We start from the raw sequence: 26,502 nt of genomic DNA, 5'->3' as shown, positions 1-26,502 counted from the left end.
GACTGTTATATACCATTTTTCCCCTTACATTTCAAATTGACTGGTTATAATACTTCTCCCTTTACTCTTTTAGAGATATGAAGCACTGAGTAATTGAAGCCTGAACTATTACTGATATTTCTGCATCATAGTTGAGATTTTATTTCTGATGCCTGAAGACCACGAAGACAGCATACACTCAATCAAATGTTCAGATCTTCTCCACACAATTGTAGTTGATTCCTTGTCAAAAATTTAAATGAAAGATAATTTAAATTCATTTTTCTTTACAAAACAGATTTTTGCTAATTTATAAAATGTAATTAAAATGTTACCAGAATGCAGTTACTCTTGGAAATACTTCTCTACAGATTCTCATTTTTGCAAAATAGATATGTCTCATTTAACTTTTATGAAAAATGGTTAAATTTTCAAAATTGGTTTCAGACGCTATCCAATTTCTTGGTACATTGAAGTGTCAATAGTTGATGTAAGCCCTTTTAGATCAGCAGGCAGGGATTCTCAAACAGGGTATCCATTAGTCACCTGGGGAACTGTTTCAAAATATAGATCCCACAGCTCCAGCAACAGGGATTCTGACAACATAGGTTAGTGTAGAATTAAGGATGTCTGGATTTTTAGAAGATTCCCCAAGGATTCTACTGTAGAACCACAGAATGCTTTGGAGAGAGGAGAGTGTTGTTTATGAACATGGTCGTTATAGCTGGACAGAACTGACTTTTATTTGAGCTCTGCCACTTACTCATGGAGTGACTTGAGCATTACTCAAGTTTCCTATGCCTCAGTTTCCACCTGTGTAAAATGGAGCTTTTAATGATTTCTATATCATTAATTACAAAAGTATTTCAATGACATAGTGCATATGAAGTATTTAAAATGAAAGCACTTTTTACTGATTCATTTTTTAAGATGGCTAGATGTGTTTTGGAAAATGCGATGGTGCACAGGGAAGCACTTCAGGCAGAAGCATTAACCAAGCAAAGAAATAGCAGATGTGGAGCTGCCTGCAGAGGTCTGAGAAGCTCAGGTGTTGAGTTATGGCTGGAGCCTGGAGTGTGGGGGAGATATGGTAAGAGGTGAAAATAGGGAACCCAAGAGTCATTTCATGGAGTACTTGTATGCTATGCTGAAGGGCTTGATCTACATCCAAAATGTCAGACTGTGTAGTGTGATACCAGCTACTGGAAGTGGAGCAGAGGAACTTGTATGAGCAGCAATGTTGTCTGGTGATCCTGGGTAGCAATGAAGCCCAGGAGGATGTAGGGTGCAGGATACATACGCCGATGTACAGCTGTGTGTGACATATGCGGAGTTTATCAGTTTCATGGTAGAGATTCAGGATATAAGATAGAATTCCTCAGGTTCAAGCCATATTTGATATAGCCTACCAAAAATCATGCACTGTAAGAGTTACTAGAAGCTATTCATTCTTTGTTTTATATCTTGTCAACCAGAACTCTGGTCCTGAACCCCTCATAAACTCAAATTCTGGTAAAAATCTAGCTGTAGATGACCATATCTGAGCATCGTGGAAACGTACTTTCCAGGTTCTAGGAAATCAGCTACTTTAATAATTCTAGACATGTGTGGGCATCTTGGGGAACAGTATCATTTTGTTGCAACTAGACTAACAGATCCTATGTTAATCCCTGTTCTTGGCCATGTCGGAGGGTAAAATCTGTTTCAAAGAACTTTTTCCAGGATAAGATTCAGTTCCTAGTCTCGTGGAGATTTATTTTACTTATCCTCAGACTGAAGTGTGGGGAAGCCAGGACACCTATTTGCAGGAGCAGACACGGGCTGAGTAGGATGCTATTCTATAGTCTGGGGTCCTCTGACCCAAGGCACACAATGACATCATCTCATTGAAAAAGTGACTTTTTTTTAAATGACTCTTATCCCCCAAAAGTTTATGAATGCAGCTAGGGCTTGTTTAAGTTAGGAGATTCTCATAGAAATAGTGGTGATTGCATGGTCAGTGGCTCAGAGAAGTATATTTCTGCCAACTGTAGTAAGAAGAACAAGAAGGACTGTATTTTTTTCAGAGACTGAGAGATTTATATGTGGAAAAGAAGGTGCTTTGGGTTATTCTGCTGTGTCATTGTTGGTTATTTGTAGTGATGTAATTGGTGGCAGATGTTGATAATGGGAGAGGCAATGCATGTGTGGGGGCTGGGCATATATGGAAACTCTTTGTACCTTCCTTTTAGTTTTGTTGTGAACCTAAAACAGTTCTAGAAAATGGTCTTTAAATATGCAAAAAAAGAAGGTGCCCTAAACTGAGATTGCTGTTCCCTTTATTTATTTATTAAAAATTTTCTTAAGATGTATTTATTTTTAGAGAGAGACAGACAGACAGACAGACTGTGAACAGGGGAGTTGCAGAGAGAGAGGGAGACAGAATCTGAAGCAGGCTCCAGGTTCTGAGCTGTCAGCACAGAGCCCGACATGGGGCTCAAACTCACAGACCACAAGATCATGACCTGAGCCAAAGCTGAACGCTTAACTGACTGAGCCACGCAGGCACCCCTCGCTGTTCCCTTTGGGAGAGGCTTCCCAGTAATGAAGTGGAGCTGCTACAGTTGTTTATTGAGACCTAAAGATCAGAATTGATTCATAGTCAAATATTTCATGAGTATCAGCTGTGTGCAAAGCAGTGTGCTAAGCGCTGGGGAGAAAGAATCACAATACTAGGTTTACTCTAAGCAAATAGGAGACTACTTAATGAACAGAGGTACCAAATAATTTATTTGCAATGAGAGACTTAATTGCCTCAAAGCCTTTAATATGTTATATCTATTTGCCAGGGTATCTTTTTTAGGTACTGAGGAACTCATTGAGAACCAGGTTAATAATTAGGACATCGTTGACAAAGATCAGATTAGAACACCATTGAGGTTTAAAAAAATTTTTTTTAAACATTTTATTTAGAAATAATTAGATTCACAGGGAATTCCAAAGATGGTACAGAGAGTTCCTGTGGACTCCTCACTTGTTTCCCTCGATGATTATGCCTTGCTTACATAATTACAGCATAACAGCAAAACCAGGAATCTGACGTTGGTAGAATGTGTGTATGTAGTTCTATGTCGTTTTATTACATGATTGTGTAGATTTGTGTAACCATGGCCACAATCCAGGCCCAGAACTCATCTGTAACCACATCCATATCCCTTCTGCTGCCTCACTGTGGTCATATCAAACACTTCCCTGTTTCTAATTCACAGCAGCCATGAATTTTCCTTCCATCTTTATAATTTTGTCATTTCAAGAATGTTAGATAGATGCGATCCTACAGCGTGTGAGCTTTTAAAAAACTACTAGCTTTATTGAGATATTATTTATATACTGGAAAATTCCCCCTTTAAAGTGTATAATCCATGATTTTCAGCACACTTCACAGAATTGTGCAGCCATCACCTCTAATTTCAGAACATTTTTATAACCCCCTAAAAAGCCCCATTAGCATTTCCTCTCCATTTTACCATCTTGCCAGCTTCCTGCAACCACTAATGTGCTTTCTGTTTTTATGGATTTGCCTACTCTCTGCATTTCATATAAATAGAATCATTCAACATGTGTCTTTTTGTGAGTGGCTCCTTCACTTAGCCTAATGATTTCAAGGTTCCTCCAATACTCCATTCCTTTATGTGGCTGAATAATGTACCTTGGTGTAGATGCACCACATTTCACTTGTACATTCATCAGTTGATGGACATTTGGTTTATACCCACATAGTGTCTGTTTTGAAAGGTGTTTTCATGTAAATTCATGTACAGGCTTTGTGTAGATATATGTTTTAATACCCATTGGGTAGATAGCCAGGAGTAAACATAATTCTGTTTAATTTTTTGAGGAATTGCCAAACTGTTTTCCAAAGTAGCTGCCCCATTTTACAGTCCCACAAACAGTGCATGAAGGTTGCAATTTCTCTATGTCCTTGCCAACACTTATTATCTTCCTTCCTTCCTTCATTCCTTCCTTCCTTCCCTCCTTCCTTCCTTCCTTCCTTCCTTCCTTCCTTCCTTCCTTCCTTCTTCCTTCCTTAGTCTTTCTTTCCTCCCTGCCTTCTTTCCTTCCTTCTTCCCTTCCCTTGCATCCTCCTTCTTTCCTTCTCCCTCTCCCTCCCTCCCTCCCTCCTTTCCTCCTTTATTCCTTCTCTTCTTCTTTCCTTTTTTCCTTTCATAGCCATACTAGTGGGTATGAAGTAGTATCTCACTATGGTTTTGATTTGCATTTCACTAATGATAATGATGTTGAAAATGTTCTAGAGTGATTATTGACCATTTGTATGTCCACTCTGGATAAATGCCTATACAAATGTTTTGCCCATTTTTCAATTGGGTTGTCTTTATTATTGAGTTAAAAGAGTTCTTTACGGGCAACTGGGTGGCTCAGTTGGTTGAGCGTCCAACTCTTGATTTTAGCTCAGGTCATGATCTCATGGTTAGTGAGATCAAACCTTGGGGTCGGGCTCTGTGCTCTCTCTCCCTCTCTCTCACCCCTCCCCTATTTGTGCTTGCCCTCTCTCAAAAATAAAAAAAATAAAGAGTTCTTTAGATCCTCTGGATACAAGTCCCTAATCAAATGTATGAGCTGCAAATATTTTCTTCCATCCTGTGGGTTGTCTTTATATTTTCTTGATGGTCTCTGAAGCACAAGTACTTTTAGTTTTGATGAAGTCTTATTTATCTATTTTTTTTTCTTTCATTGCTTGTGTTTTTGGTGTTGTATTCAAGAATCCAAGGACATAAAGATTTATGAATATGTTTTCTTCTAACAATTTTATAGTTTTACCTTTACATTTAGGTCTCTAATCCATTTAGTTTAATTAACTCTATGAGTTAGTCTTTACATATGGTGTGAGATAGGAGTCTAACTTTTTTCTTTTACATATAAATAACCAGTGGCACGCTACCAATTATTGAACGACTATTCTTTCCTGCATTGAATTTTCTGGCACCCTTGTTGGGAATCAATTCATAGGAAATGTGAGGGTTTATTTCTGTTCCATTAATCTGTATGTCTGTTCTTTTGCCAGTACCACACTGTCTTGAACTGTGGCTTTGTCATAGTTTTGAAATGAAGAGAACCTCAACTTTGTTTTTCCTTTCCAAGATTGTTTTTTATTCCAGATCCCTTGCATTGCCACATAAATTTTAGGAGTAGCTTGTCAGTTTCTGCTAATTAGTTAGTTGGGATTTTGATAGGAATTGTGCTGAATCTGTAGATCAATTTGGTAGCATTGCCATTTTAGCAATATTGTCTTTTGATCCTTGAAGATATTATGTCTTTCCATTTATTTAGTCTAATTTATTGCAAACATATTTTGTCGTTTTCAATGTGCAAGTCTTGTATTTCTTTGGCCAGTTTTGTGCCTGAGTATTTTACTCCTTTTGATGATACTGTGAATGGAATTTATTTCTCGATTTTACTTTTGTAATTTTAGTTATTACTGCATGGAAATAAAATCGACTTTTCCTTCAGTCTTACTGAATTCACTTACTAGTTCCAATAGTATTTTTTAGGAGGGGTTGTGGATTCCTTGGGAATTTTCTGTATATAAGATTATGCTGTCTTCCTATCTAATCTGGATGGCTTTCATTTCAGTTTTTGCCTGAATTCCTTAGGTAGATTCCCCAGTAGTATGTTGAATAGAAGTAGCAAGAGCAGACATCTTTGTCTTGTTCCTGATCTAAGGGACAAAGCATTCATTTTTTTACTTCCAAGTATAACATTTGCTGTGGTCTTTTCATACGTGCCTTGTATCAAGACTGGGGAAGTTACTTTGAATTTATTGTTTGTTGAATGCTTTTATCATAAAAGAGTGTTGCTTTTCGGTATCTATTGAAATGATTATGTGTTCTTTGTCTTTTTTTATTGATATGGTGTATTACCTTAATTGGTATTCAGTTGTCAAATCAAACTTGTATTCCTGGGATAAATTTCAATCAGTCATGGTGTATAATTCATTTTATTTGATGCTGTGTTTGGTTTGCTGATATTTTGTCGAGTATTTTTTGGGTCTGTTTCCATAAGAGTATGTATATATGCATGTAGTTTTCTTATGTCTCGTTTTGTTTTTATTTCAGGGTAATACTGGCCTCATATAATGAATTCAAAACTCATATAATGAGTTGGTCTCATACATGTATATGTGTAATAGGGGTTTTTTTTATTTAGTTAAGATAAGGAAGAAGAAGAAATATATATTTCTTATGTCTTTTATATTTTGATACTTGCCTTTACTGGTTTTTCCATATGGACTCAAAGGACTTCCTTTAATATGTCTTATAAGGTCTATTAACAGCACAGTCTCAGTCTTTGTTTATCTGGGAATGTCTTTAGTTCATTTACATTTTTAAAAAACTGAAAAATAATTTATGAGAAATAATTTTGCAAGATGTATGTATGTAAGATTCTTGATTGACAGTTTTTTGGGTTTTTTTCCCCAAATATTTGTGAAACTTCTTGATATATCATCCCCTGCCTTCTGTACTCCATTGTTTCTTCTTTCCTTCTTTTTTTTTTTTTGAATGTGTACTTATTTTTGAGAGAGAGAGAGAGAGAGAGAGAGAGAGAGAGAGAGAGAAGGGTAGGGGCAGAGAGAGAGAGAGGGAGACACAGAATCCGAAGCAGGCTCTAGGCTCTAAGCTGTCGGCACAGAGCCCAATGCGGTGCTCGAACTCATGAACTGGGAGATCATGACCTGAGCCAAAGTCAGACGTTTAACCCACTGAGCCACCCAGGCACCCCTGTCTTGTTTCGAATGTGAAATCAGCTGCCAATCTTATTGGTGTTCCCTTTTTGTTCCAAGTTGTTTTTCTCTTGATTTCAAGATTTTCTTTTTGTCTTTAGTTTTTAACATTTTGACTAAGTTGTGTCTGGGTGTGGATTTCTTTAAATTGATCCTGGTTGGAGCTCATTGAACTTCTTGGATGTGCAGGTTAATGTTTTCATCAAGTTTTGGAAATACTCAGCCATTTTGTGTCCCTTTCTTTCTCTCTTCTTCCTTGGTACACTCATTATGCCTATGTTGCTGTATTTAGTGCTGTCACATTTATCTGAGTCTATTTTTCTTCATTCTTTTTTTCTGTTTTTTTCAGACTTCATAATCCCTATCAATTTACCTTCAGGCTCATTCAGTGTTTATTCTCCTAGTTCAAATTTACTTTTTAGCCCCTGTAGTAAATATTTAATTTCAATTATTCTACTGTTTTAGCTTCAGAAGCTTCATTTGGTCCTTTTAAAATAATTTATTTTCCTTTATTGATATTCTCTATTTGGCAAGATATTTTCATCATTCTTTCCTGTAATTCATTAAGCATGGTTTCCTTTTAGTTTTCTGAACATACTTATAAGACTATTTTGAAATCTTTATCCATTAGGTCTGACATCTGGATACTCTCAGAAGTAGTTTTTATTGCCTACTCTTTTTCTTGTGTATGAGTCACATTTTCATGTTTCGTTGCATGTGTCATAATTTTTGCTGAAAACTGGACATTTTAGATACTGTACTGTAAGCAGTTTGGGGTACAGATTCCCTCACCATGCCTCTGCAATGCTTGTTGTTATTTCTTGTTTATTGTTTAATGACTTTTCTGGATTGATTCTGTGAAGTCTCTCCTCTCCCTCTTCCCCTTGCAGTTTGAACCCTCTACTGTTGACATTCAGAAGGTGTAGCCTTGGGCATAGGTAGTCTCAACCTAGGACTGCAGTGGTTTTAGCAGAGCTCTCTTTGACTTTCCCTAATCTCTCTGTTAAATTATCTGCCTCAGTGGATATCACATCTGGGTGTTAGGCTCTATTATTGTTTGGTTTTTCTGTATTGTTTTTAGCAATGCCTTTGAGCATGAATAGCCCCATAGTCTGATCCAACTAAATTGGTTCCCCTTTGTAGGGATGGTTTTCTGAGGCCAGCCTTTGTGTTTTGTTCTGACCCAAGAGGGACTCTACTTAATTTTCTCTTTGGTTGCTTCTGATAAATAAAGTGGCCTCCAGTTTACTTTTTTTGCTCTCATATAGCTACTAGCCTCCTATTAATTGCCTATCAGCAGATCTCCATTGTTTTCGAGAGCATCCTTAGTCCTAGACTTCCCCATACTCTTTCCAAATACAGTCAATTCCTTTGGGAGAACTCTTGATCTTCCTGTTCTTATCACTTCCTTCAGTCTGTGAGCAAAATCTCTGTGGCACTGCTCTGGAGATCTAGTCAGGGACAGTGGTGGCTTCTTTCAGAGTGTCACCCTTGCTTTATGAGCAGAGCACTTGGTGGGAGTGGTGACTTCTGGTCTTTTTGGTTTGCCTTTCCCAGTTAGGGAATCTCTGTTCTATGAGCAAGGTGGGACAAGAGTAACTGGGATCTCAGTATTCTTGGCCTGTCATCCCTGGGGTCAAAACCATGTTCTATGAGTCAGAGCTGTGTGGAAAAAGATAGCCCTATACCTCTAACACTTCTTGCCTGAAATAGAGAATTTGCAGTACTGAGCTTGGGAGTAGGGGAGGTTTGGCAATGAGAAATACTCTTGGGTGGCTCAGTCGGTTAAGTGTTGACTTTGGCTCAGGTCATGATCTCATGGTTTGTGAATTCAAGCCCCACGTTGGACTCTGTGCTGACAGCTCAGAGCTGGGAGCCTGCTTTGGATTCTGTATCTTCCTCTCTCTCTGCCTCTCTTTCTTTCTCTCTCTCTCTTTTTCTCTCTCTCTCAAAAATAAATAAGCATTAAAGAAATAAAAGAAAAGAAATGCTATTGGCCTATAACTTTTGGAGAGACACTGTAGCCCTTGGTTGGGAGCTGGGTGGATGGAGAGCCCTGTGTTCTTAGAGGCACCCACTGGGAGTAGAGTTTTATCCTGCTGATCTCAGTGGTGATTAAAAGAGGGGGACTGGTGGAGGGAGTGGGTTGTGGCCCAAATGCCACAGACTTTTGCTCTTCTTCCTGAGATTTAGTAGCTTTTATTGAATAAATATTTCTTCCTTTGCTGTATATTCTTAGGATAATTTATAGACACTTTAAATGGTTGTTTTTAAAAGTGGTTTTTACCAGCTATGGTTGTTTCACTGAAGAGTAAATCCATGGAGCTATTTGTGTTATCATTCAGGAAGTTACCAAACAGCCCCCACCAACCTCTGCCACACACACCCACATCAGGTAAATTTTAAGTGCATCTTGCTGCACTTAAGCCAGGCACAAAAGACTGCATATTATTTAATTACATTTATATAACATTCCAGAAGATGTGAAAATGAAGAGTTGGAAAACAGGTTAGTGATTGATAGTGGTTAAGAGTTGAGGTAGAGATTGATTATGAGGGGACAGCACACGAGAATTTTGGGGGTGATTGCACTGTTCCATATGGTGCTGTGGTGGTAATACAGAAATTTATGTATTGGTCAAAACTCATACCACTCTATCGTATGAAGAGTATCAAAATTGATAAAAAAATCAACCAGGATGTCACGAAACCCAGATCTTGACTGTGACAAATGAACAGCATAACTACACTACAGAGGATAGGGAAGGAAGGAGCTAACCTGACTTGGGAAACCAGTTTTTTGACTGAATACTGTAAAGCTAAGGACAAAAATTACCACATACAAACAATGTACTGTAGCTGGTAAATTTGTTTTTCAAATGGGTCTGGGTTAGCACCTCTGAAACCGCTTTCATATGTGTAATAGGGTCGAACAGACAAGCAGATATATTGTAGATAATGAAAGCCAGGTTTCTTGTTGTAAAAGAATTTATAAATAAACACAGTAAGAATAATAGAATGAGTCCTCTGGTGCTTGATTAGAATCAATATCAATTCATTTGTTGTTGTTTTTTAAAAATACATACAGATACAGAAATACAGAAACAAATACAGATATATGTGCATGAGTAGTTAGCATTCATAGAGGTCATAGAAGCAGGGAATCCACAGTTGTCATGAACATACTTAACTCCCAGGTCTTGCTCTCTAAATATTATTCTTTTATTACATAGTATCAGAGCTTCTTGGAAAAATAGTTGGTTCCAGGGCTTGTGCAGGAAAAATTCAGGATAAACCTGGGCATCTGGTGATGCCAGAAAATATGGACGTCCAAAAAAAAAGTGTGGGGACATATCAAAAGGATATGGGAGCTAACCTGAAAGAACTTTCCATGGTCAAAGTTAGAACATGTAGAATACCAAATAATCCAAACAAAGGCATAAAACCCAAAAAGCCAAAAGCATTTGAATCATACCTCAAATAATAAAATATTTATTTGTTCACACTGACATAATAAATGATTAAATGAATGAATAAGTAAGAATAAGGGACAGGTCTTTCTTACAGAAATATTATAGTTAATAAATGTAGAAGGGATGAAGGAAATAGAAAATCACCATTAAAACATCACAAGAGTAATTACAGTAGGCAAAATCCACCAGTGAATGCTTATATTAGTGTGTGAATGTTTAATGAGAAGCAGGATATTTTCAGTACATCACCATCCTCCCCCAAATATTTATTAACGATGCTAAGAAGAATATAAGTTAACAGCAGCGAAAACTGGTAGACACACTTTAACTCTGCAGTCTGGTAATATCACCCGTGATGACGATGATGATGATGATGATGATGATGGTGGTGGTGGTGGTGTAATCTTGAATTAGATCCTGGCATAGGAAAAGGACATTAGTGGAAGAGCTGCTAAAATCCAAATAAAGTCTATAATTTAGTCAATAGCATTGTACCAATGTTAGTTTCTCAGTTTTGACAGTTGTACCCGGTTATGTAAGAGGTTAGCACTAAGAGAAGCTAGGTAAAGCATACATAGGAGCTCTTTGTAACTATTTTTTTTAAACTTTTCTTATGTCTGAACTTATTTCAAAATAAATAATTGAAATAGTTAAACAAAAAATGAAGTGAAACAACATTGTATAAAAGACATCACAAGATGCTTTATGGACAATAGGTACAAAAAAATTCTTTGAACTGAGAAAAGGAAAGGAAAAGAAGAATCCTGACAGCATATGTGTGATTTAAATCTCCGAAGCAAATTGCCAGAAGAGTAGAATTCATAATAAAAGTACTGTAATGGAGGTAATTCATAAAGATAAGACAAGCTATTGGTAAATTTTATTAGCTTATAATAGTGAACAAAAACGAGATTATTTTTGCTTAATAATGCATGTGGATTTTCCTTCCAGTAGGGGAATCTTACTTACATTGCCGATACAGAGTCAGTGTGAATTTCATGGCACTCTATCTTGTGCAAAATTAGGATAATTTATAAAGGTGTCCAACAGACTTCAACTTTGTTGAAAAATTCATTCAACTACTTATTCATTCCAGGGACTGAGTAAATGACAGTTACCAAAGCATATGATTCATACTTTCTGATACTTTGGAATTTGGACTGTCTTTAAAAAGAGGAAGCGGAGTAACCTCTAATTTTAAAGTTTGGAAAACTATGGAAATAAACAATGGGAAACTGGCTTACTGAATACAGGCAGAATGGATAATCAAAAGGAGATAATAAGGAATTTTTACATTGAGCTGGAAGAAAATGAAAGTTCCAAATAAGGCTTGGCACCCAATTCACGTGTAGAGGATTCTAATACCAAGTGTCCTAGACATATAGAATAAAAATAAAATACTAAAAAACACATGATATCCTTACAAAACTGGAATATCCATAATTTTCAACATATAGCATTGAATATAATTAGAAAGGCTAAAGATGAGACAGACTGAAGCAATTCTGGTGGTTATTAAAATGATCTTTTCTGGGGGCTTTCTAGCTGTCTCTGTCACTAATTATGTAACCTTGAACAAGTCACTTATCTCTAAACCTTAATTTCCTCAATTATAAACTGGTGACTATAATACTGACAATTGTAGGGTCGCTGGGATGATGAAATGAGATAGCACAAGTATCACTTAGCACAGTATTGGTACATGTTAAGGCCTCAATAAACGTAAGCTACTGTTCTAATCACTACTGTTGTCACTGTTAATTCCTATTTGTTGAGTGCCTCCTACGTACCCGCTCACTGTTGCTGGGTGAACTCACCTATTGTTTAATAATCTAAGTGGTTCTAGAAGTAGATGCCATTGTAAATTCTCCTTTATTAGGGCACTTGGAGAATATACAGGACTTAACATTGGCTTTGCTCACCCAGTCTTTGCATACTTCCTTCATACATGCATAACGTTAACGCGACCTTTATTAATGTTACCTCGCCCCCCTTCAGCCCTCTCTATTTGGTCACTCCTTTCTGGTCTTCTTTTTGTTGTCACCCACCGCTATCCCCTCCTTGTCTTTTGATTATCCTGCTGATCTCCTTACAACACCTGGCAGGACCCAGTGATACTTGGTTAATATCTCCATTTCTCATTTGAAAGGTGAAAAATGATTTCCTATTAGTCTATTTTTTACCCCATATCTTGTCTATTCAACTCTTTGCAACATTGACCTTGGCGAAGAGCCTCACCTTTAAAAACTAGGTCTTTTGGGGGCCCCTGGGTGGCTCAGTCGGTTGAGTGTCTGATTTCAGCTCAGGTCATAATCTCACAGTTGCTGAGTTCAAGCCCCACATTGGGCTGTGTGCTGACAGTGCAGAGCCTGGAGCCTGATTCAGGTTCTGTCTCCCTCCCTCTCTCTCTGCCCCTCTGTTGCTTGTGTTCTCTTTCTCAAAAATAAATAAACTTTAAAAATTAGGTGTCTTGTTGTTGTTGTTGTTGTTTTTAGCTTTATTGATAGTATAGTTCATGTCCTTTCTCTGTTTAAGTTTAATTTTCTGGTTCCTCTTCTTCCTTCTTTTAGAGGCACTGTAGAATAGTGAGAGATTGTGTAGGCTTGAATCAAATGGATTTGAGGAAGGGTCCTGTCTCTCTAGTTTCTATTCTGTAACCTGGGACAAGTTGTTGAACTTCCCTGAAATTGCCAAACCTCTCTAGGCTTCCGTTGTCTTATTTGTGACCCCCAGCCCCCCACCCCCCGAGTAGGTATAGAGTGTGAAGATATTTGTGTACCATGTTCATGCTCATTAACAGCTCTCAATAATCAAGCAGACAAAATGACGCATATTTTAATGGATGTCAGTAAACCTCTTTTCTCAGTCCCCCCCCCACCCCCCGCCGAGTACCTGCTCAATGGATCCATGTACAAAGTAGCCATATGCAGGGATAGAGGCTATGAATGGGCTCAACAATATAGATTTCTCCTCATCAAGGCTTAGTGCCTTGTGGAGTGCCTACCCTGACAATAGCAGAGACCACTTAGGGTGGGTTGATTACATTGGACATATGCCATCATGGAGGTGGCATGATTTCCCCCCTCCCTGTACTGGCATGTAATCCTGATGTGGATTTGCCTTCCCCACCCATAATGCCTTTGCCAGCATCCAGGGATTCACAAGAATGTATTATCCATTATCATGATACTTTGCACAACATCGTGCAGCATCTCACCACAAAATTGTGTGGTGATAGGCTCAAGCCTGTGAAATTAATTTGTCCTAGCCCTTGTCTCATCACTCAGAAGCAGCTTTCCCCATGGAAGGGTAGAATGGAGACCGCACCTGGAAGAATGGGCACTGTCTTACAGAATGCAGTATCTGCTTTGAATCAGAGTCCCACTTCTGGTGTTGTGTCTTCTATGGGTCTGGAAACCAAGGAATTAGGAGTGGCTCCACTCATTGTAATATCTACAAGCCCATTCTCAGAATTTTGGCTTCTCTCTCTACAACATTAAGCTCTGCTGGTTAATAGTCACATTTCCTAAGGAAAGAGAGCCTCTACCAGGTGACCCAGTACCAATTCATTGAACTGAAGATGAGTCAGCCACCTGACTATGTAGGGATTCAAATGCCACTGAAGCAACAAGTAACAAAGGTAGCTGCTAGCTGGGGTGGCTGGTCCTGACTGCCAAGGGAAAATAGGGTTGGTACCACACAATGAGAGCAGGGAAGACCATGTCTGAAAACCAGCACATTTTCTTGGGAGCCTCTTAGTACTTCCATGTCCAGTAGGTAAAAGTTACAATGAAACAGGATTCAGACACATCAGGAATGAGGGTTCAGGTTACCTCATCAGGTAAGAACCCTGACTTACTGAAGTTTTGGCTGAGGGGGAGGAAACTTGGAATAGGTAGTAAAAGAAGGACGTTATAAAATCAGTGACAGACTCATGACCAATTTCATAAATAGTGTAGCAGCGATGTGTCTTTTCCTCTTTGTGTTTTACAGCTTTTTAGAGATTATTTTCCAGTTGTTACCAGGTAAGAGAAAATTCAGATGGGACTGTGGCCAGATTTGGTATACAGTAACATTGCACAGGAATGGGTGCCATGACTGTTAAGATTTTTGTCTCTATTAATTTTCAAGGGAGGGTGTCTTCGTTTGCACTAACAGGTGCATCTTGTTATGTGGAAACGGAATTGTGTCGTTGTCATTTAGACAAAATGTGAATGTGTATCCTCGAAGGGCTGAACCAGTTACTAAGTTCTTTCTCAGCCTCATATCCGTGCTTTTGTATTCTGCTTTGTGATGTTGGAGCTGGGACTCTAAACCACATTTCTGGGGGCGCCTGGGTGGCTCGGTCGGTTAAGCATCTGACTCTTGGTTTCGGCTCAGGTCGTGATCTGGTGGTTTTGGGAGTTCGAACTCAGCATCTGGCTCTGTGCTCACAGCATGGATCCTGCTTGGGATTCTCTCTGTCTCTCTCACTCTCTCTCTCTCCCTCTCTCTGCCCTTTCCCCACTCGCCCTGTTTGTGTCTCTCTCAAAATAAATAAATAAAACTTTTTAAAAAATTAAAAAAATAAATAAACCACATTTCTGCTTTGCCACCTGACTTGTGTTTGAAGCTGGCACAGAGGAGGCACTAGAGGGAGTCAGCAAGGTGGGAGGAGCAAGAAAAAGACTTCCTCTTTACTATTTTTCTGCATCCTCCCATGGACTCCAGTTCATCTGTGGCTCTTGAACTCATCATGCCAGCAACCCTTCCCCTGCGGGCAGCAGGGCTTTTATGTGGCGGCAGCTGACTCAAGTTTGAAGTTTTCCAGCACTTGCAGAATTAACTGCAAAATGTCCAATCTCAGAGAAACCGGCTCTCAGTGGCCAGCACCTTCTCAGGGGTCTGAGTTTTAACTCTGCCATTTCTATCTCTAAGGGCCTAGGTTTAATAATGCCGACATTTTCTACTGTTTCCCCTAGTCCTAGGAATTGCTAACTTTGTAATACCTTGGAGTTCTCTCTCTCTCTCCCTCTCATTTTTTTTTAAACGTTTTTTTTTTTAAAGTTTATTTATTTTTGAGACAGAGAGAGACAGAGCATGAACGGGGGAGGAGCAGAGAGAGAGGGAGACACAGAATCGGAAGCAGGCTCCAGGCTCCGAGCCATCAGCCCAGAGCCCAACGCGGCACTAACCGTGAGATCGTGACCTGAGCTGAAGTCGGACACTCAACCGACGAGCCACCCAGGCACCCCTCTCCCTCTCATTTTTAACAGATTAAATATATCACAGTGCACATACACCATTCAACACTGTGCATTAATGTTGTATTTATTTTTAAGCAAGAGAGTGTGAGCAAGGGAGGGGCAGAGAGCGGGGGCAGGGGTGGTATGGAGGATCCAAAGTGGGGTCTGTGCTGACAGCAGCAAGCCCCACAGGGCGGGGCTCAAACTCACGAACCGTGAGATCATGACCTGAGCCAAAGTCGGATGCTCAACCGACTGAACCACCCAGGTGGCCCTAGAGTTCTCTTTTTATCTGTTCAGTTACCTTGCTAACAACTTTGGGGGGAATTCTTATTGGATTGTCTCTGAAAAGAGAAACGGTGTGCTTTCTGTCTCTTGACCTGACCCTGACTGATACTGAAAGTCGCATAAAAACAATTTAATTTGGAGAAAATTTTGTGTAGGGAATGTTAAATATACCACAAGGGAAAGCATCTCATAAATATTTGAAATTTTCCATCAAGGGAGTAACTAGACTGAGTTGTCCTTTTTCCTTTTAGTTGTGGCTGGTGAGTAGACCTACTGGAAGTTACTCTAGGAAGAACCTTCAAATTCCAAGCTAACAAAGTTCTTCCTATTTGTGCATTTATTTGCTAATCATTTTCTGTCCCTGCTGCGGGCAGGTTCACACTACTGTTGCAGGTGCGGCTGGCCATAACACCTGGGGGCAATGCCAGCAATTCTCTTCCCCAGGAGTAAATCCCCATGTGGTTTATTTATTAAATTCCATTTAAGAAGTTCTAACTGACACATTTCGTTTACTTTCTAAAAATTTCAGGATTCAATATCTATTAAACTATATTTTATGCATAGATGCTCAATAATGTATTATAATTAATGTGTGCCAGACTCTTTTTTTTTTTCTAAGTTATTTATTTGTTTTGAGAGAAACAGAGAGAGCGAGCGAGGGAGGGGCAGGGAGAGAGAGAGTGAGAGAGAGAAGCCCAAGCAGGCTCTATGCTGCCAGCAGCAGAGCCCAACAGCGGCTCAAACTCAAACCCTGAGATCATGCCCGGAGCTGAAACCAAGAGTTGGATGTTTAACTGACTGAGCCACCTAGGCAACCAATGTTGCCAAACTCTTAAGTGAAGCTGGGTATGAAATATAGAAAGTGAATGTTCCTTTATCCCTATTTTAATAATAAATAATTTTATGACATTATCTATAGAATTCAGAAAGATGTGAAGAATGTCCTAATAGCAAAGACTAAGATATTTAGGACAAAGTTGTAAGTTTATTTACTTTCGGTCAATAATAACAAACCACCAAAATCAATTTTATGTACCATGCAGACATCTACAGATTTCTAAAGTGAGACTATCAGCAGGTATAATGAAACTATGCATCATTAAAAAGAATCAGAAAGTCTTATATCTTTGACATTTAATATGTATCTTAAGAATTGTAATTTGTATCTATTTCCTCCACTGGAAGGACTGTGATCTCAAAGGCAGGAGGATATCTTAGTATTTGTAACAGTGTCTGATTGTATTGGTTTTCTATTATTGCTAAAACAATTTTTTTTACATACTAAAACAATACATATTTATTATAATTCTGCAGGTCTGAAATCTGAAATAGGTCTCACTGGGCTAAAAATCAAGATGTCTGCAGGGTTAAATTCCTACGGAGGCTCTGGGGGAGAATTAATTCCCTTGCCTTTACCAGCTTCTAGAAACTGTCCATATTCTTTCTCTCATGGTCTCCTTCCACCTTTTAAAGACAGCAATGGACATTTGAGTCTTTCCTTTTGTTATATACCTACTTTGAAACAGATTCTTCTGCCTTCCTTTTGCTGTTAAAAGGACCCTTGTAATTGTACTGGGCCCACCCAGGTTACCCAGGGTAATCACCCCATCTCAAACCTGCTGATTTAATCACACTCAGAAGGCCCTTATTGCTATGTAAAATAACACATTCACAGTTTCTGGGGATTAGGGTGTTGACATCTTTGAGGGGTTATTGTTTTGCCTATGGCAGTAGTCTGCAGCCCAGAACAATTATTGACTCAGCGGACCCAATAAAGTTGCACATAGTATCTAAAAATAGAGGCAGAGAATTTCCATGTAAATATTATGCAATGGTTAAGGGTAATTGTGCAATGGGAAGGAATGTAGTCAGTGTTTTTAAAGAATGCTTTTAATTGTTTTAAAATCGTTAATTATTTATATATTACGTTATATTAATGATTAATTATTTAAATATCAAATGATTTTTAAAGGATGCACATTTGGTATACGGGAATAACAAAATTTTTTAGATGGCGCTTATGTGGCTTGAAATGTTTAGATGCATGGAGTAAGACAACGTGCAAGTTTTTCTAGAATAAATTCCTTGAAGTATTAATTCTGGTAGAGCAAGTAAGCACAATTTAAATTTCAGTGAAAACAACCAAAATGCTTCTCAGAGGGCTGTGCTGATTTGTACTCCAATCAACGTTGAAAGGAGAATGGTTTTCTCACACAGTCACCAATACTAGAGGCCATCCATGTTTGCAGCTTTCACTCCTGTGACTCAAAAAGAGGTGGCATTTGCATTTCATAAACATTAGCACTAGCTCTTTGATTCCTAGATTAAAAATGAGAATGAGAACTTTTTTTCTGTCCATTTGTCCTGTTAAAATCCTTTGCCCATTTTTCTTTTAGATTTTAAGAGGTTCTTAACTTTGTATATTATGGATCTTAATCCTTTTTTCTAGTTATAAACAGTAAACTTGTTTCCTGAGTGATGCTGGCCTTTTAGCTTTATGCGTTAAGAAAAAAAATTATTGGGGCACCTGGGCGTCTCAGTCGGTTAAGCGTCTGACTTCGGCTCAGGTCATGATCTCACAGTTTGTGGGTTCGAGCCCCACGTCGGGCTCTGTGCTGACAGCTCAGAACCTGGAGCCTGCTTGGGATTTTGTGTCTCCCTGTCTCTCTCTGCCCCTCCCCTGCTTGTGCTCTGTCTCTCTCAAAAATAAATAAAATAAAAATGTAAAAAAATTTTTTTTAAAAACTTATTTATTTTTTGCCAAATATAATATTTGGTTTTTAGTGTAGTTGAATAAGTCGGGTTTTTTTTTCCTTTATGGAGACTGAGCTTTGTGTCTTATGTAAAAAGGTCTGCCCTCTCAAAGTAATTAAAATTCATTATTTCTCTGACACTTTATAGCTTTGTTTTTAGCTGTTTATTATATCAAGAATTTTTGTCTATGGTGTGTGATAAGATAATAATATAACTTAGTTTTTTTTTTTTAACTAAGTAAAAAGCTATGTATCCCAATGCCATTTATTGTTGTTAGTCTTTTTTTTCCTTTTGGTTTGAAATATTACCATTAGCATGATAAATTTCATGTATGCATGGATCTTTTTCTGGATTCTCTATTCTGTTTACCGTCCAGTCTATGTATCTCTAGATTACTTGCTGATTTTTAAATACTGTATTTGCATAGTATGTCAGGCCAGATTTTCTTCTTTTTAAGAAATGATTTTGTTCATTTCATGAATGTATTTTACATAGATTTTAGTATAATGAGGGATTTTCTTTAATTTATTAATTAATTTGGGGCAAATTCACACTTTTACAATATTGAATCTTCCTACCCAGGAACATGGTATTCTCTAGGATTTAAGCTTTATTATGTGTCCTTCGTAAGATTGACAGTTATTCTAAAAATATCTTTTGCACATTTACTTGATCTTTATTCTTAGTTATTATATGAGTGTTATTTGAATTCTGAATGAAATCTTTATGGGTTTCATCTTCTAATTTGTGACTGTTAGCATGTAAGATAGCTACTGATTTTATGTTGACATTGTTTCCATCTGGCTTAGTAAACTCATATTTATTTTAATAATTTTCTAAATGTTTTGCTAGACATCAGACTGTTGGTAAAGAATGCTAATTTTGTTTCTTACACTACATGCTTTGATTCCTTATGTTTTTTTTTTTTCTTAATGTTTTTGCTAAGGCCAATTTTTTTGTCCCTTTTACTCTACTCTGGAAGATTTCTTATGATCTTCTGAATCATTAATTGAAACTTTAGTCATATTCATATTCATATCCACTTTATTGTTTACTCATCTATTGATTTGTTTTATTTCAGCCACATTGCTTTCAATTTCCAAAAATGCTAACTCTTTTCTTCCTTCTCTTCCTTTTTCTTCCTATTCTTCTTTCATATCCACAATGTTTTTTTTAAAGAATGCAATATTTTCTTTAGTTTTGTTGATTATAATAATTACAGTCCTTTGAAAAGTTCTTTTTATTTCTTTCAGAAATTCTTTTTTCATAGGGATTTGTTGTGTTTGGAACCTTTTTATCATTCCATTGATCTCCCTTAAATGTTGGTGATTCTTGTTAGTTAGAGTTGAAGGACTCCGTTGAATGGTTTTGGTAGTTGGATGGTTACTCCCTAAGGATAAATAGGAAATCCTGTTCCTTCAACGACAGATCTGGTCAAATCCCAGGAAAACTTCCTTGGTCGTGGTTCTGTGGAGAGAGGAAGGAGGGTGTTTGATGTTTGCTTCACCTCATGACCTCATGACTCTAGAGTAGAAGCCCTGTTCCTATATCAACATTTTTATCTTTGGCATCTGAAAGTGCAGGCTTCATATTTAATCCAAATGCTGCCATATAGGCTAACCAAAGACCCATGTTAAATCTTTAGACACTTGTTATTTTCTTCTAATGGCTATAAATTCAATATGGCAGAATAATAAAATTGGAAGCACTAGTCTGTAATTAAATCTGGGATAGTAAACAGACATTAATGTATTCCATGCCTTAATGCCTGTTCTCACTTCACATTTTACATCCATTATTGTTTGTCTGAAGCTGTGAAGAGGGATGAAGAACAGTTACTGGGACATCCATGAAATGTTTTGGAGACAGTGAATGTACAACTGTGATTCAAATTTAGGATTCAGGGGCGCCTGGGTGGCGCAGTCGGTTAAGCGTCCGACTTCAGCCAGGTCATGATCTCGCGGTCCGTGAGTTCGAGCCCCGCATCAGGCTCTGGGCTGATGGCTCGGAGCCTGGAGCCTGTTTCCGATTCTGTCTCCCTCTCTCTCTGCCCCTCCCCCGTTCATGCTCTGTCTCTCTCTGTCCCAAAAAAAATAAATAAACGTTGAAAAAAAAAATTAAAAAAAAAAATTTAGGATTCACAAAAAGAAACCATTGGAGATAAAGCTGGAGCCAAGCTGTGAAGATGCTTATATTTATGTTTAAGGAGTTTGGACTTTACCTTGTCATTAACGGAGTATTTTGGATGGGTTTTGAGCAGGGAAGTGTCGTGATAAAAGTGGCTTTATTTGAGAGCTGTCTCCATGATAAGTATCAGGAGGTCAGACACCACTGTGGTAATCTAGGAAGAGATAATAAGGTCCTGAGATAAAGTAAGGGAAATTGGAATGGGAAGCAAGTGACATATACAAGAGTCTGAGCAAAATCATTTTAGCCTTTGGAGATTTCTTGGATGAGAGTATAAAGAGAAAGGAATGCTCGAAAAGACCTCAAGGTTTCAAGCCTAGATCACTAAAAGAGGTAACAGAACTAAATAAGGGGATAAAAAGAGGCTGCTATCCCCCCCCGCCCCCAATTTTAGCTGTCGTTTAAACACTTCGACCCCATCATGTTTTGTTTCTTTATTTTCATCTAATTTTTTCATTAGATGATTTATGCTTAAAAATGTCAAATGATCAGAAATGAATTATTTTATGTTTCCTGTCCAGTGATGCTAAGAATATCCATTGATTTCCTAAGGCTGTGGAGCTGGCCGTGGGGATGGAAAAGATGGTATTTGAGGAATGTGCTGGTCAGACTTGAGGACAGTGTAGTATGGTGCCTGCCACCTCACTTACCACCAAAACTACTACTCACTGTGTCTGGCTAGCTGCACTCGGTCCAGATCCCATTCTGGAGGGGAATGGGAAAAGACTAGACCTTGACCTGTTTGTCTTTCAAAAGATATTTCAAAATATTATGAAGATTTTTTTAGCTGTAAATGTTGCTGTAGAGACACATGAAAATTCTCTCTTTGTTCCTCTGCTTTTGCCTCTGCATCTACCGGTAGCTGGACATTCAAGAAACTTACTGTTTTCATAGTAACACTGGCTTTTCTTAGGACTTAATTTCACTGTGCCCTGTTGAGCTGGTGGGTTGCATGGGCATAGCAGTTACAAAGTTGCCCATAAGGGTTACATGGGTGAATCTAAGTAATACATAGAAGTCATAAAGACATATATATAACACATTTTATATATATATATATATATATATATATATATATATATATGTATGTGTCATGAAGAGGCTTTGCTCGCAGTAAAGCCCTCAGTAACTATGAACTGTTAAGACTCACAGACTGAAGACGGGCATCTCTACTTTTTACGGATCGTGTGGTGCCATTCCAGGCAGTGGATCTCAAACGTTAGTGTGCATTAAGATAATCTTTTGGGTTGATGAAAACACAGATTACCAGGCCTTATCCCCAGAGTTTTGATTCAGCTGGTCTCAGGTGGAGCCTGAGAATTTGTGTCTGTACCAAGTTCCCAGAAGATGTTGATGCTGCCGGCTGGGGACTAAGTTTTTGAGAACCAGCGGTTTGGGGACTGGGAAGAAGGTTAATGAAATTTGTATTCATAATGGAGTCAGTTACTTTGCAGTTAGGAATTCCCTTCTTTTCTGGCTGTACATTCTGAACCCTGGTCTGCTGGGCTCTTTGTTTTCTGAAGCAGCAGAAACCAGTCAGCAGGTGACAAATTTCATTACTCTACTTTCTTTGAATTTTCCCAGGGATTACTAAGTATACCACTGTTAGTGCTGGCACTTCTCTGTTATTTTAAGGATTTGTTGGTTTTTCCAAGGTGGTTTTCCCTTGATGCCAGAAGATGTGAATAGGAGCAATCTCATGGTGATGCTTGGGTCTCTCTTGGTATTTGCTATACTGCAGAATTTATATTTTTCACTTCATATTAATTTTAAATCCGTGCCTTTCTTTCTCACACCCTTTTAAATTCTCGTTTAATTAGTCAGAGTTACAAATGGCATCACTTATAAACATACTTGTGTAAGCAGAGCAATGTGGCTTTCGGCATCTCTGTAATGAAAGTTTAAACTACTTGGAACTCTAGCTTACATTCCTTTAAGTCTTTATGATCTAAATATTCTTTTCCGTGATGCCAAAAAGGTTCTGTGTGATCATCTAAAGTTTGAAATTCGTTTTCAAATCAAAGGCACTGCCAAACTCAGAAGCAACTGTGTGAAGAAAATGTGTGGAAACACCAGTCATTACAGGTTGGTTTATAAAAAGAGTTGCAGATTGATCGGTCTTTGAAAAATGTTTGGTGACACGAAACTCTTTCAATCAGTTCCAAATCTGGCAACTCTCTTGTTGCATTAGATTTTCTTTCCTTCACTTTTCTTCTCTCTCTAACAGAGACAGACACATCCCTTTTCCTGCGTCCCGTTTTAGATGACTGACGGAAAAGTAAACACCAAATATGAGCATGTGGGGATGGTTTATTTCTTTTTACATTGACTAGAAGGCAGTGTTGAAAGGGAGACACTGCTGTCATTTCACAATGTAGGAAATTTAGAAAAGGTGTTAGAGCTGTTTTAAATAATTTCTATTTTTGGATTATGCCATTCATGAGGGTATGTAGTCTTTCCTTTAGAGAAGGAATTTGTTTAAAGTATATCTGAGATTTCTTGGTGACAAATAAACAATGTGTTCAAAAGAAAGCCCTGTAATATTTTTCATTCGATGATTCATGCTTAAAAATGTCAAATGATCAGAAACGAAAGACCCAATGATCGGGTCACTTGAAACATATGGTTCTGGGAATTATTAGGCATGCCAACTCTAATATGGAATCTCAGTCCCTTCTTTTGTCTTATAAAGATAGCAGAGCCATTTGTGCCTCGTTCTTTTCTTTTTACCTGTCACATTCAGTGCCCTCACGTTTCCTCGCCTGTGAGGCAGCACTAACACAGGGGTTGGATGAGTCTGCCCGAGTTCAAGTTCTGACTCCACTAACTTATTTACTGAGTGCTGCTGAGAAAGCCACTCACCTTTCTGTGCTTCCATTTCCTAATTCGTCAACTCAAAATGAGGACACGTACCTTGAAACACGATGGCAGAGAATAAATAACACACGTACTGCCCTTAGAGCAGTTTCTGGCACAGAATAGCAGAGTCCATCAATGTTAGCTTTTATCGCTTACTTTGTTGGACTTCCTGGTTTGGTTACTTATTTCTCCCAGAGAAGGAAGATTATGACAATCTCCCTGTCAATGGCTATTTAGAATATCATTGGGAATGGTGGAGAGTTAATATGGCTCCAATATTATAAATTCAGAACCATCCTTATGAGAATCAAATAAGTGATATTTTGGTCATGAGTTCTGTTTCTCCATGTTAGAAACCATCTTCTTTTACAGTAATTGCCCCACACATTAACAATGGGAAATTCTTTTAGGCCAGTAGACTTTGGATTTTTTTGTTTAGTGAGATCTGTGATTTTTATTTCTGTTCTGTTTTCTCTGATGAATGAAAAGTTTGCACAAAAAAGCACAACTTGTTAATTCTATTGAAACCATTAAGAATGGCTCAAGTTAAATATAACTTCATAGAAATGAGTTCTTCTGAACTGTTTGTATATTTGGACTTGAGATGCACATTGAAGATACTTTGGAGATATTAAAATGATGTATTTGGATTCCTAATGACAAGTTCCTACTTGTGCCTTGATTCTCCTGCCTCATTAAATCAATAACACCCATTATTTCTTGGGAAGGAAAGACCCAGCTGAGAACAGCAGAGTTATAATGCGGCTTTGAACTTCCAAATAGAATTTGTCACATCGATAGCAAGATCATAGTCTTGCTATGTAAGCACCTTTTATTTGCAGAAGCCATTCTTTTTTGAGGAAGAAAAAAAAGAGGGGCGTATGTAATGGTTTTCTTATAAATCAGAACCTGGAGGAGGGGTCGTGGAGCAGAAAAGAGCAGAGCACAGATCAGAACTCATGGGCGTTCCCACCATATGAGAAGGAGCAAATGTCACAGGACTGGAGAGAATCACTGGAAGAGAAGTATTTCCAGAAAGGTGACAGAACATTTTCACTTCCGCATCCTGTGACCGTATGGTGGGATCTTGAAACTGGGAGGGGAGAATTAAATATTAATAAATCTGTCTGAATTCGGCAGTCAGTATTCCCTTTCACTTGGGAAAAGCCTGGGAAAGTTGCAGACCCTTCGTCATGGCAAGATGTCCAGCAGAGAAAGCAGCTGAAAGCTTCTTCTTCCCCATTTGCTCTCCACCATTCCCATTCTGAGAGGACAAGTGGACCAAAGGGCCAGGTGCTGGAGGATGCAGAATGGAGGGAAGGCAAGCTTCATGGCCATCAGCAGTGGGTACCAGGCCGACACCATCAAAAACCAGGTCAGAGAAATCGGTCTCACTAACAGAGGATTCCCAGCAGACGGCACATTGCAGGACATCTCAGCGAAGCCAGAGAAAACCCAGGGGATACAGGAACCAGATGCTCCTCTCCACACAGACAACACCACCTTGGGAAGAAGGATGAGGGAGGAAAAAAATTTTCCTTTCAGTTGTCAAGTTAAAAGGTTTTTTGTTTGTTTGTTGTGTCATTGGTAAGAATGAGACTTGGAAGGAAAACGTTACCAGTGAAGGAAGGTAAAGTAGGTGAATTGTAGAACAGAAATTTCACCCCACAACACTGAGTATTAGTTAAGATCGTCATTCTACGTGAAAGGTTGAGTTTCCCAAGGTCTAGAAATGCGGGAGTAGAAACACAGCTCATTCAGCCCCACAACAGACCACATGCCCCCAGAGTCCCACTGTCTGGAGATTTTTAACCTAATTGCTCACCTGACTCCAATTTCTCTGCTTTAAATTCTATCCCGCATGTTTCTGCCCACGTAATCATCTGCCTGCAGTCAGACTCTTTTGTCATGTAGTTCCTTAGCACAAGAACCCCAGCGATGTATGTGTTTATTTGGTATAAAGTACTGTGATTCACTCTTAGGGTTTATTTGTTTCTTGCTTTATTGCTATTTTTTTGTCCCTTTTGAATGGTTCTAATTATAACTTCTGTCAAATTGGGAATAGTTCTGTAATTTTTAGCTACAGAAAATGACTATTTGAATTTAGTTTTCTTTCTCTGCCGTTACTGTTATTTGAAAGAGACTATGTACATTTTGGCACGAAGATATAATTGTTTTAATAAAGAATCATACGGGCCAATAGCAGGAAGTATATATAAGCCTTCAAATTCTACTGCTAAGCAGTTGAATTCAGTGACCACACTGAAACCTGAGAAAAGCATGCTTACAATTTAGCTTTGTGGTGTATTGAAGTCTTGTATGTCAGTTTTCCTATTTCATGGGATTTGTAAGCTGAAAGACCTTGATGCTAACTTAATACAAACAAGATAAAACATTCTTAAGAGAGTGTGCTGACCATATGTGGGATTCATTTGATGAGGATTTTCATTTTCTTTATAAAACATATCTCAGGAAGACCAGCAGTTATTGTTTAAATCACAAAAATGAAGTGATATCAGGGCACGCATAGGCTCCGTCATCTCTAAGGGTTTAAGTTTCAGATTGTGCTAACCTACTCCGAATCTACTAATATCACAAAAACCAAGCCCAATTCTTTTCTGTATGTCGTATGTTCATTTAATCATCCATTGAGTCCCCCCACACCCCGCACTGTGGGTTAGGCATGTGCTAGGTACAAAATTTGAGATGGAAGAGATGGAGGGCACAGTTTAGGAACTTGAGGGATGTAGAGTGTGGTCTGGGAGTTGGACCAACAGACAGGTAAATATTACATTTGTACAGGTTGATCGCGGGGCCAGGAGGATGAGCTCATTCAACTTGGAGATGGTCAGGAAAGGGTTTCTTGAGTGTTGATGCGTTAATCTATACTATCCAAGTAAACAGATGAAGAAGGATTTTGAAACAAAGGGAAAGAATGAAGATGACATTTTAACTTATTT

At 38.3% G+C, this 26,502-nt stretch overlaps 1 protein-coding gene across 5 annotated transcripts in view; it reads left to right on the top strand.

The window, feature by feature from the left end:
• The window catches only part of SUGCT (succinyl-CoA:glutarate-CoA transferase), a 760,970-nt gene that overhangs the window by 402,248 nt on the left and 332,220 nt on the right, over window positions 1-26,502 (top strand). The window contains exon 13 of one of the 5 annotated variants that reach the window (XM_047849628.1): window positions 74-214. The exons of the other annotated variants lie outside the window; for them this stretch is intronic. Within the exon in view, the coding sequence (XP_047705584.1) occupies window positions 74-97 (24 nt within the window). The 3' untranslated portion in view covers window positions 98-214. Of the gene's footprint in view, window positions 1-73; window positions 215-26,502 lie in introns of those variants that run through there. 5 annotated transcript variants of the gene reach the window in all.

This window comes from Prionailurus viverrinus, chromosome A2 (genome assembly GCF_022837055.1).
Source record: "Prionailurus viverrinus isolate Anna chromosome A2, UM_Priviv_1.0, whole genome shotgun sequence".
Taxonomy (NCBI): domain Eukaryota; kingdom Metazoa; phylum Chordata; class Mammalia; order Carnivora; family Felidae; genus Prionailurus; species Prionailurus viverrinus.
This window is presented reverse-complemented; position numbering and strand designations above follow the sequence as displayed.